At 49.3% G+C, this 12,368-nt stretch overlaps 1 protein-coding gene across 3 annotated transcripts in view; it reads left to right on the plus strand.

The window, feature by feature from the left end:
• The window catches only part of PCSK6 (proprotein convertase subtilisin/kexin type 6), a 189,515-nt gene that overhangs the window by 111,802 nt on the left and 65,345 nt on the right, over positions 1-12,368 (plus strand). For all 3 annotated transcript variants that reach the window (XM_084756042.1, XM_084756040.1, XM_084756041.1), the window contains exons 11-12: positions 1,096-1,213; positions 10,595-10,783. In XM_084756042.1, coding sequence (XP_084612168.1) covers positions 1,096-1,213; positions 10,595-10,783 — 307 coding nt within the window. The remainder of the gene's footprint in view (positions 1-1,095; positions 1,214-10,594; positions 10,784-12,368) is intronic.

Consider the following 12,368-nt stretch of genomic DNA (forward strand, 5'->3'; position numbering starts at 1 on the left):
ATGGCACACGGGGCCTCTGTCAGCACAATATTACCATACTAACATATGCTGATAAAACCATATTAACATGGCTCAGCACACTATTACCATACTAACATATACTAATATGCCATATTAACATGGCTCAGCATATGATCAGGACATGGCCAACATAGTTATTTGGGGTTTCTGAGAAGGAAGTTCACCGGAAGTACTTGAAAAACATTTCTGTTGGCCATGATGTGTTAGAGAGGACTTGTCCCCTTTTCTGAAGCTCAGACCCAGCTACTGTGACTCCAAGCCTGATACCACTGTCTGTACATATAGGTCAAGCGCTGCCACTGTGAGTAAGGAGGGACACTCCTTTGAATAAAGAGGTCATTGACTGGGCCTCATATATCTTCGTCTGTACTTGGTGGTGGTGTACTGTAACACTGCCCTCCGTTTCCATCTTGGTCTAATTAAAAAGGAAAATAGATTCTATCTATCGGGTCTTGACCTTGCCCTGAAATTAAGCTCTGAAACCGTCTCTCTTGGCCAAGTCAATCCCTGGATCCAGCCAGCCCCACAAGCACTCCTGACACTGTGCTGTTGTCCCCAGAACCCTGAGACTCGGTAGCAGAAGAAAATTATTTTAAAAGCAACAACAGTCGGCATTGTTATTTTGTTTTTTTGTTTTTTTTGTTTTTTGTAGTGTTGCACATCACAGTCTTGTGCCTGGATTTTTAGGAATTGTAGCTAGAGATCATACCCAGGGCCTTGTGAGGGCTAGGCAGGCACCCTGAGGCTTTCAGGTTTCTTTTTCTTGTCTACTCTGAGTTTCAGGAGCACACATGTTGACAGGTCCTCCTAACATAAAGAAACCTGACCTTATCCTCTCAAAAGAAAGTTCTGGACTCTGTCCCAGAGTAGGACACATATCCCGCTCAGGCCTCCTGAGCCAAAAGAGTTCAGTTTAGATGCCAATGAAGCTGGGCCAGATCTCAGGGGGACCTGTCAGCACCTTCAAGTGACCTTGAGGTGACACCGCTGATAGCATTAGGGAGTAGCTCCCTTGGTGGTGGTGGGGGGAGGCAGGGGCAGGAAACGCTGGCTCTGAAGGGCCTGTTTTTTCAGTTAGCCATCTGTATGGATTTGGTTTGGTGGATGCCGAAGCTCTCGTCCTGGAGGCAAGGAAGTGGACGGCAGTGCCATCCCAGCACATGTGTGTAGCCATGACAGACAAAAGGCCCAGGTAAGCTCTGCTCTGACCCTGGTGACTGAGACCTGCCTGTGCAGCAAGGGTGGAAGGGAAGGTGTTTAACCCCACACCCCTGTGCACACAGACAAGAAGGAGCCCGTGGCCAGTGCCCATCTGTACATGCCTGAGTTTCCTCTTATGTATGGCGCAGCTGGGAGAGAATACACTTCTACATCTCTGACTCCTTAGAGGCCTCACGTCCTCTTTGTAGCAGATTGTGCCGGTGCAGGGAGTCTGTTTCTCAGCCTGGATCCCCTTGGCCTGGATAGTCTGATCCATAGGTTAGCGTAGCCAGCCTAACCAGGGATGTGCTTTGCTCTCAGGGATATGAGAGTAGCAGCCAGGGGTGGGGGGTTTGGGAATTGATTCTGTTCTATCTGTTAGAGGCTGACAGCATAACCACAGCCCAGCCCCATGGCCCTAGAGCTTGGGTGTGAACAAGAGCAGTGGCGTCTGCCCCTCCTCTATAGCAGGCTGGGGGGTGGAGGAGGGGGGAGGCTCATGGACTGCACAGCATCTCTGCATTACTTCTGTCTAGCCCCATAAACACGCTTAAGGCTTAAGCACTGCAATGTTTAAACAGGCCATAAGCAGGAGGCTGCAGGACCCCACTTCATCTCTTTTCCTGTGCTAACCTTTGAAGGGGTTTTTTTGTTGTTGTTGCTTTTTTTTTTTTTACCAGTTACATATGTTGGTTGTAAAACATGAATTTTTTTTTTTTACAAAAATAACAAAAATGGACTATAACATAAATGAGATGGGAAGAAGCCTAGTCCATTCAGATTGCCCTGAATCGCGTCCTGGCAGCTGTGCTTCCTAAGAACAGGAACAACGCGATGCTCTGTCACCTTTGGGAAACATGCGCTTGAATGAGACTTGATGGAATAATTAGCAGGGCCGCGGATGTGGCTCTAGCTGAACACCTGTCTAGGATATGCAAAGCCCTGGCTTCTATCCTCAGCGCTGAAAAATGAAAAACCAAAAACCAGGGACCAGGCTGGCTGAGTCAGGAGTACACCTGCCGCACAAACATGAGGGCTTGAGCTTGGACAACCAGAGCACACATGCATCTGGTCATGGCCGCACACATCTATGCTAGCCTTAGCACTGGGAGGCGGACACAAAAGGATCCCCAGAAATAGCTTTCTAGCTAATCTAGGCCATTGGTGAGTTCTGGCTATAACGAGAGACTCTGTCTCAAAAGATAAAGTGGAACCCCGGGCACGGTGGCACATACTCTTAATCCCAGCGATTAGGGAGGCAGAGGCAGAAAAGTCTCTGTGAGTTCGATGCCAGCCTGGACTACAAAGCAAATCCAGGACAGCCAAGACTACACAGAGAAACTGTCTTTAAACAAACAAACAAACAAATAGACACCAAGAAGATTAAGTGAAGAGCAATAGTGAAAGAGACCTATGTCAACCTCTGGCTTCCACGTTTGTATACACAAGTGCACACATGAGTATACACACACACACAGAGAGAGAGAGAGAGAGAGAGAGAGAGAGAGAGAGAGAGAGAGAGAGAGAGAGAGAGAGAGAGAATTATTATTTTAACCATAAATGCAAACCACTTCGAGCTCAGCTCTTCCATGAACATGTACGCCTCTTATATAGGCTCTTTTGCCACAAAGTGCTGAGAGTTGTGTTTCTTGAGCATGCTTTGAAAACTGTGGGTGTTCAGAGACTATTTGCTGCATGAATAGTCACTGAAGGGCCTTTCAGAACACGACGTTTCCATCCTGTGGCTAATGGTAGCCGCTGACTACTGGGGCTATCACTCGAAGACCAGACCAGCCAGCAACCAGATCTCATAGTTGCCTTCTTCAGGCCTCATTCCCTCCTGAAAGCTTTTGTGCTAAACTTGAGGAGGAGAGAGCCACAGCGGAATAAAGGGGGCCTTTGCCTGTGGTGACTTTGCTGGGAGCTGCCTGTAGCACTGGCGGGGAGTGGTGGCCAGGGGAGCCTGGCTCTTGCTCTGGTCCCTGACCTGCAGTGCTGCCCACTTCCCTCCCCGCTCAGCTCCCCAGCCAGGGTGACTCCTGAATGAAGCATTCTTTTCCTGCCAGAAATCTGTTTAAGATGATCGAGTGGTGCCTAGGTGGCGAGGGGCTGTTTTTATTTTTATTTTATTTTGTTTTCTGAGTGAAAGCACACAGAGTCTAGACAGCACAGGTAGAGGGAACCCACCGTCACATACAGTATGACATTGTTCCTGTCCTTTGAGGAAAGCGAGGCCCCCTACAAACTCCAAAAGGGGACAAGAATTGGACTTCTGTTTCTAACGGGAAATCCTCTTTCCCCTTTGCTGTTGCTGGTTCTGTCTGGAACTTTCAGCATACCTCCTGTCTCAGGCTGCTGCTTGCCTGACTCCACCACTTGTTAGTTCCTAAGGACATAAGTTCCTTCAGGGGGAGCTGTGTCACCTGGGCCAGGGGGCAGATGTCCCCCCTCTACTAGTGTGTCTCCCTTCCTGTGGAGCTACAGCTTGGCTGCTATTAGGCCACAGAAGAGGGGTTGAGTCATCAGCACCCGGGCTGCCGATCCCCACCTCTCAGCTGCCTGCCTCCCATACCCACTCTGCGCAGCTGAGATCAACTGGCTTTAAATGGACAGGAAGTTTCCCCGTGTGTCTGCTTCTGCCTAACCACCTCCTCCAACCCAAACACACACACACACACACACACACACACACACACACACACACACACACACACACACACACACCCGTCGCCCCGCCACTCAGATCCACTGACTACTCTTGGCCTCCTTCTGAGTTCTTCTCTTGATAGAACCCTAGGCCTTTATGTCTTAAGCCTAGCCTCAACTGCTTCTGTGCCCAGATAAAGCGTGTGGCTGTGACTGTGAATACTGTGTGGGTCATGTTTGCCTGCTTTTCCCCTTGGTAAAAGGAAATGCTGCTCTGCTGTCACCGAAGGTCAAGGTGATCACTAGACTTTAAGTCCAGGGTCTGGAAGGCATTACAGCTGCACCTGCTAACTCCAGGATGATCTTGTATGGGGTCCTGAGTTAGAGCGGCTAGGTGTTATTGGGACATCCATCCCTCTGGCTGTGTTATTGGGACATCCATCCCTCAGCAACTTCTGAGGCAACCCCGAGCAGGATACTTCCCTCTTCTGAACAGGGGAGGTCCTGTGACCCAGGGAGGCAGGACCTCCCTAACAAGGACAGTGACTGACAAGGACTCCCCTTGCTATGGAGCCTTCGCACTCACCCAAGCCTTGCTTAGAAACTGGATCATGTCACTAGGCCCCGAATGACCACATGGTGCTAGCGCTCAGTAGCCCCTGGCATCCCTCTGTTGAGTGGCTTCCCATGCTGCCCAGCTGGTGAGTCCCTGAATGGTTAGCTCAGGCTGACAGGAGTGGGGAGGCTGACAGCAATGGGAAGGGCGGGGGGAGTATGTGGCTTCACCGATGATGACAGTCACAACAGATGCAGGCCCTTCCCTCCCTCCCCAGAAGAAAGCTATCCTTGGTTCTCTGTGCTCTGAAGAGAAGGCATCTCTGGTATAGAAGAAGTCTAGCCAAAGGGGGGCCCAGGGCGTTTCCAATCTGGACACTGAATGTCTAGGCATGCGTGACTCTCAAGCAGACATTCCTTAGGGTAAGGGCAGGGAACCGATCAGGAAAGAGGACCATGGGAAGAGTGTCTTGGGTCATGACCAAAGGAGCAGAGCCTCTGCTCTTACTGGACCTTGCTTTACAGCCTTTTGTCCCCAAAGACCCCACAATAGACAGGACTAGAACCAAGGCTTCCTCTGTAGGGCCACAGTGCAAGGCTGTCTAGGGCAGTATTCCACAGATGCTGACTCTGAAAGGACAAGGACAAGGGACAGTGCCTTGAACCTAAGGACACTAGAGGCTGCTTGTTAGAATCCTGTGGGTATTACTGGATGAAAACCTAAGTGTGGCCTGGCCCATGGCTCCTATGATATCCAAGCACACGTGGTTAAAGACAACCTTATCTGCTTTGGGGCACAGGTAATTATAATCTATTTAGAGCAGCCGTTCTCAACCTTCCTAATGCTGTGACCCTTTAATACTGTTCCTCATGTTGTGGCAACCCCCAACCATAAAATTAGGGTTTTGGGTTTGTTGTTGTTGTTGTTGTTGTTGTTGTTTTTTTTTGCTACTTCACGACTGTAATTTTGCAACTGTTATGAATCGTAATATAAATATCTGCATTTTCCAATGGTCTTAGGTGACCCTTGTGAAAGGATCATTCATCCCCCAAAGGGGTCATGACCCACAGGCTGGGAACCGCTGCTTTAGAGCCTTTCTTCCATGAAAGGATGGTAAATAGGATCATAGGCCATGACTTCTGCATGTGTAGAATGGCTTTTCACTCTCTGTGAGGAGAAGGGTAAAAACGAATCTTTCCATGGCTTTTATTCAAGTGAAAAAGAAAGCCAAGCCTAGGATAATTCCTTTGAATTATTAAAATCACAGTTGACCCATCGGGCTTTTCTAGTCAGCACTTCCCTGCATTTTAAAAGCTCCAGACTCTGGGAAGATGTCTGTGACACGCATGACTCCCACCTTGATGGGGTAGAGGCAACAGCAACAGAAGAGTCAGCGATGGCAGCAGAAAATAAGAGCGCAAACCAGTGGGTCTTAAAGGATCGCCGCTTTAAAGAGCCCTATTCAGAATTTTGCTTCCTTTGACCTACCTTTTTGTTGTTGTTTTGTTTTTTCTTTTTTTTTTTTTTTTTTTTTTGAGACAGAGTTTCTCTGTACATCCTTGGCTATCCTGGAACTCACTGTAGATCAGGCTGGCCTCGAACTCACAGCGATCCACCTGCCTCTGCCTCCCGAGTGCTGGGATTAAAGGCGTGCACCACCACGCCTGGCCTTTGACCTATCTTTTATTTCAAGCTTCTTATTCTCTCTCTCTCCGCCCTCCTTCCCTCCTCCTCCCTCCTTCTATGGCTGTTGAGGATGACCATGGATGATCAGTGCATCTGTCTGTAACTGCCTCGAGGTTAATTGCATCCTACCTTTTCTGTATCTCATTGTTTCTGGGACTTCCACACTGCTTAGGATAACTCTCCATATGACTGGGTATGACAGATAATGGGTGACAGTTTCATTGCATGGATTGCTATCTGCAGACGCCCGTTTGTACTGACTGGTGCTGACCCATTGACACTGAGCTCAGAGCCTCTAGCACTGTCACTCATGCCGGAACTGCATGAGGCACGTCTATTTTTCTATAAGGCACATGCCCAGTGACGGCCCAAGAGCATTAGATAGCACCTCATCTTGTGCTTGGGGCACTGGGGGCGGGGCTTGTGAGTAGCGAAACGCCAACCAGGAGCATAAAAGTGGAAAGCACACCGCTATAGAAAGTGTGAAATGGGAGCCTGTTTACAGTATAAGAGCTGAAACCAAAAATGGAGCTCAGCCTTGCCTGACCTCAGCTGGAACGTGTGTGTTGAGTGACTCAGACTTCGCTGTTCTGTGCCACAAAGGTGAACTTGAGCATACAAATAACTTCCAGTGAGCCAGCAAAAAATACAAACTCAGAATCTGAACAGTAAGAACTGACCGGGTTCTAATGACTGTTTTAACGTCCTATCAGACTGAATCTTGGGTTGATGTTAGCACTGGACATAGAAGAAAAGAGTGTGCTGAAAATGTGAGCACTGTGTACTTTATAAACCGATGAATTATGGGTAAATTAGTCTAAATTAGTGTAGGTTTGTTTCTGTCACTAAATTTTATTTCTAGCCTAAGCATCATGTTACCGGTTTAATAATCGAAAGTGATTTCATCCAGCTGGGCATGTAATCCCAGCACTCAAGAGATGGAGGCAGGAAAATCAAGAGTTCAAGGTCATCCTCGTGTACATAGTTGATTCAAGGCCAGCCTCAGTTACAGATGACCCTGTCTCAACCTTCCCTCAACCCAAAATATAAACACACTCATGTGGTATATCATATGCCATTAGCAACGTGGTCTTGAGGTGATTCTGTCAACAACTTTAATTCTAGAATGTATATCCTAGGAGGTTACTCACTGAGTTATTTTCTCATCCTTGAATTTAGTAGGTATACTCCAATGTATGTTCCCACCTACCCACTCACTGCTCTTTAGAAGGTCAGCAAAAACATTCCTAGGACCAGCTTCTGCTCTATGGGCCTCAGTGGGTCAGCTATCCCATGGGGAAGATGCCAAATAGACCAAAGGGAAGGACTCTCTTATCTCTTGATGACCATGAGTATCCATCCTAACATGATTTCAGAATTGCTAATGCGAAACATGGGCAGCCAGTTCTTGCCCCCAGCCCTGCAGAGTAGAAAGGCAGCACTGGCAGGAGGGAGCACTGGTCTTGCAATGCAAGGCTGCGGGAGCTGGAGTGAGGTCGTTCAGTGTGAAACTAAAAATCGTGGCTTACGGTACCTTCTTGGCTAGAACAGAAAGCTAAGTGGCGAGTCATAAGGCCCCAGCCATAGTGGGTTTCTGACAAGGGTCTGCTTTCCTCTGCTCTTCTGTGCTACTTCATTACTTGAGAACATTCATCTTTGACTTTGAATATCACTCTGACACAAGTCTCAGAAAAAAAAAACTAGAAATTTTTCTATGACTTTATAAACTGGAGAATGCTAGGAGGCCACCACATTAGTGGCATGGGCAGACATATTGCCTTCTTGTTAAGATGGCTGCCATCTGGTAGCCCTCTGCCTCCTTGGAATAGGGTGGACCCAGAGACTTGAGAAGACAAGATCATCTGGAGATGAGTAATGAGTCCTGAAGTGTGTCTTGGTGGGAAGTGGCATTTCTGTGTCATTAGGGATCCCATCCAAGTCCCCAGTGTCCCTCACATAAGCAGAAGCCGGCCCTTTATTTCATTGAGTTCCACTAGGACTCTTGGAAGATGGCTGCACACAAGACAACAACTTTTCAATTGCAGAAAGCCTTTGTAGTCAGGAACTTTAAGATCATTCTAAATCGATTTTAATGATTAAAGAACAGTGTTTGTGTGACAAACAGTCCCTGTAAATTTTTAAACAAACAAACAGACAAAATTTACAGTTGACTTACATTTTCTGTAATGTCTTTGCAGTGGTTGCAGAATGGGGAATAATTCCCATCTTTTTAAAGCTCTATCCTTTTCATGAACTCTTTTACATTCTGTCACGGAGTTGAGCGCACCTCACAAGTGATGGCTTTTGGCGCTTGGCTTTGTGACTTCTAGGAGTTTCTGTCAAAAGCCAGGACAATTGCAGTTTGGCTCTTTTGACTATTTGAAAGCCTCCTTGTTTTTGCTTTTCATTAAGAAATGTAGAGGCCTCTTGTTTGGAGCATTAGGCTATTTGCTTCAGCAGCAGCGGTGGCAGCGGTGGTGGCGGAGGCGGCTGTAGCAGCGGCAGTGGGAATAAAATACAGGAAGCAGGTCAGCATCTCGCCCTTGCAGTGAGGAGCATCCGGGCTACCAGCCCTCCCCTAGAACTTGCAGAAACGAGGAGTCCTGGTGGCTGAGTGATTTCACAGTTAAGAGGTTTCACATAAAAAACTAATTGTTACAGTTAGCTTTGTGCCCCCAGGCAGGCTGGTCCCCAGCCCCAGAGGAACTTAATATCTTAGCTATGAAAACCAAGACAGACGCCATTAATTCCTGCAGGGGCCCGAACTGCCCACCAGCCCAACATCCTGGCCCTGCAGCAGAATGGCTCCCTGTGGGGGAGAACAGCCCAGATTCCCCTCCCAGCAGCTGGAGTCCCTTAGCAGGAACCAGTCACACTAAGTGGGACTAAGCGAAATGAGTTTTTTCCTCTAGGTATGGACACATTGAGCCCTGAGCTGGACAGCTGTGAGGCACTGGCAGGTGACCCGTGTTTGTCAGTCTTTTCTTCGCCATTATGTCCTTATCCGTGGGATCCAAGTGTCCTCAACAGGATTCTAGATCTATTTCTAGAGTGTGGTGGCCACTTTCTCCAGTAGTAAAAGGCTGAGAGAGGGAGCAGCGGTTTGATCTTGGTTAGAACTTCATTTGCCTTGATGTTGCTGTTCAACTTGGGAAAGTGTTGGAAGGTTAAGAGTGAGGTCATTCCTGGGTCTTGGGGCATCACATTTCAAAGCATCATCGGTGTAAGGCTCCAGTGACCCTGTTTCCTCACCTTGACTAAGGAGCCCTTTGTCACCAACACTTTCAGTTTGCCTTTTGAGTGCATAAGCACAGTGCCACAGAGGAACGCTGTATCTGAAAGGGTATGTGGGCCGGCTGTGTGGGGCCTGTGGGCCTGGGCCTCTGGGTAACTTCTGGATCTGCCACCATGGTGGGGCCCCCAGACAGTGAGAAGCCTGAAGAAAGCAATGAAGGGAGCCAGCCCCTAAGCCAATTTATGGTACATGTGAAGCGTGCTTTTCAAATATTTACAGAGGCCGGGGGCATTGCGTCACTAGTTCTAGCTGTTTTGAATGTTTTCGTATGACTCAGAGCCCAGCGATACCATTCCTAAGAGACTCCAAGCACACGTTTGTCCCAGGCCTCTCTAGAGGGAAGCCCTGCTGGGAGGGAAAATCCTTCCCATAAAAAGCCCAGCTCAGGCCATGTAGCAGGAATTACTAATGTGCACTGAGTGGTGATCACATTTCCACCAAAGAATGCCATCTTTATTCAGTTTTCAAATTGGTGGGGAGGGGCTAAGGTTTTAAAGACTTGAGCCTTCAAATATCCCACAGGCTCAGGGTTTGTGCCTGTTTTGCGCTTCCAAAAAAACAGTGGGGATGGTCTTTAAGTGACTAGAGATGTGCTTGGCCTCAGCTTCATGTGACAGAAGGACCTTTGAGTTATAAACATGTCATCACTCATCTCCTTCATGAGGCAGTCGGTTGGCCGTCTTCCAGCAGGGTGCCTGGAAGCAGACAAGTTGTAGCACATTTGGTCCCTTGAGTCTGGATCCACCCAAGGAGACAAGTGCAACCCTGATGTGGTCCTTCCTCCTCCCGGATGGATGAGTTAACCCTTGCAAGCTTTCCCACCAGTGCCTTGTGCTAGTTGGTCAGCAATCATTATGCTATCTCCAGGGCTAGAGTTCTTGAGAAAGTGAGCTGGCCATATGCTATTTAAAGAGGGGTACCTCCTGGGTACCAAAGAGAAGCCCCTACACCCCCCCCCCACCCTGAGAAATAGTGACCCCAAGTTTGCATAAAGACCCATAAGCAAATTCTAGATCTATAAAGCTTTCTGAGCAGTGGGCAGAATGGAGCACCCAAGAGTGAGGAGACCTCTGTGACTCCCTGGGAACGCCCAGAACTCAGAGGCCACAGCAAGAGAAGGACAGACTGGGCCCTTTCTGTGTTAGACTAAGCCTTGGGTGTCCAGCACTGTGCTTGCTTTTTCTCCCCAGGAGCATCCCCATTGTACAGGTGCTGCGGACCACAGCCCTGAGCAGTGCCTGTGCGGACCACTCAGATCAGCGAGTGGTCTACCTGGAGCATGTGGTCGTCCGCATCTCTATCTCACACCCGCGCCGGGGCGACCTTCAGATCCACCTCATTTCTCCCTCCGGAACCAAGTCTCAACTTTTGGCAAAGAGGTAAGCCCACTCGCCACAGGGCTCACTCCTCATGAAGGCCCAGTTTACTCTGAGTCCCTGAAAGGTCCTCTGCACAGGGAAGTGGGGGTTCCCTCCGAGTCTACACAAGCAGGACCCTCGACCCTGAAGGGCATGCCAAGCAGACCTGTGGCGCTTTCATCTTCAGGCAGGGATGGCAACTGTTGCTTGCTGTTGGGGGGCGGGGTGAGGCTGGGATTCATGTTATGCCCCTATTGCTCTTGCAAGTGCACTAAAGGTCATGACCATCTTGTTCAGTTGACACTTAAGCTGAGATACCCCCAACATTTGTTTCCCTCTGGGAGCATTGCCCTCACCTAGTTTTGGGCTGCTCCTGAGAGCCAGGTGTGGCTGGTGAGATGCGGGGAAGGTTTCCAGCTGTTCTCCATGGCTTTCCCCGACAAATGCCTGAGCTCGGATTTAGGACTGCTAAAGCATCCTCAGCTCCCTGCACGGTGTGTGGAAGCCTGTGCTGTGCAGTTAGAGATGAAGGCATGTGCTTTCACAGGCTTAAACAGCTTTCAAGTAAATAGAGCAGAGGCATTTGTAGGAGCCTGGGGCCTTCAGGGAGAGCTAGGATACACGTCTCTTTCTAGCTAAGAAGCAGAGTGGGGAAGCTTCACCCACAACCCAGTATTCCTAGAGCTTGCGTGTGTCCCTCAGCCCTTCTCCTAGGATATGGGGAGCCTGGGAGATTGGGAAGCGAGGTGTGCAGGAAATGCTCTCACAGGCTCAGCAGCATCCGCCATTGTCCTTTACCCCTCTGGCCACTCACTCCCCTTGCATAAGACAGAGCTGTCAGAGAGCAATGTCAGGATCGCTGTCCCAAGAAAAGGGAATCTGTGCTGTGCCCTCCAGCCCTCTGCGTGGCCTCCAGGATCAGCAGCCCACACGCGGGCAGTAAGCAGCAGGCAATGGGCCTGCCATCAGCTTTGTCCTCAGTGCATTCAAGCCAACCCTACGAGCAAGTGTAAAGGATGGGTTTCAGGAGTCCCTACCAGCTCCCACTTTCCTAGCAGAAGACCAGTGTGGAGACATCCCCTCTCCTGAAGGTCACCCCGGCCGTGCTCAGCCACACTCAGCCTTGCTTAACCTAGGCCTGAGGAGGGAGGACCACCATCAGGGTGCCAGCCAGCAAGCTGACCCTTGATGACATTTTGCTTCCACGTTTTAAAAATTGTGTCTAAAGATCTACATTTCTGGCATTCGTTGCAAACTTGGAAGCTCACCCTCCCTGGGCCCACTTTTCTAGCACAGCCTGGCGAGAGCCAAGTGGAGGGCAAGTTTGCCTCAGGGTACCAGTGCTGCCTGCTCCATGCTGGCCAGTCTTGAGCATCAGACATTTCAGACATTCTGATCCCTTTGTGACCCTCCACAGAAACAGAGATTGCTGAGAGGTGCCAGTGTCGGTATCCAAGGCCATGACGGCCTTGGTGGGGAAGGGGGTGGGGACCTTAATGGCTACTGGAAGGTGTAGGCAAGGGCGATGCAGTGAATACAGGGCTTGGCCTTTGGAGCCTGGAGAGGCAAGCTTATATACCAGCCTCTGCACAGGCTCCTTCTGGGA

This window comes from Acomys minous (assembly GCF_964271855.1).
Source record: "Acomys minous genome assembly, chromosome: 2".
Taxonomy (NCBI): domain Eukaryota; kingdom Metazoa; phylum Chordata; class Mammalia; order Rodentia; family Muridae; genus Acomys; species Acomys minous.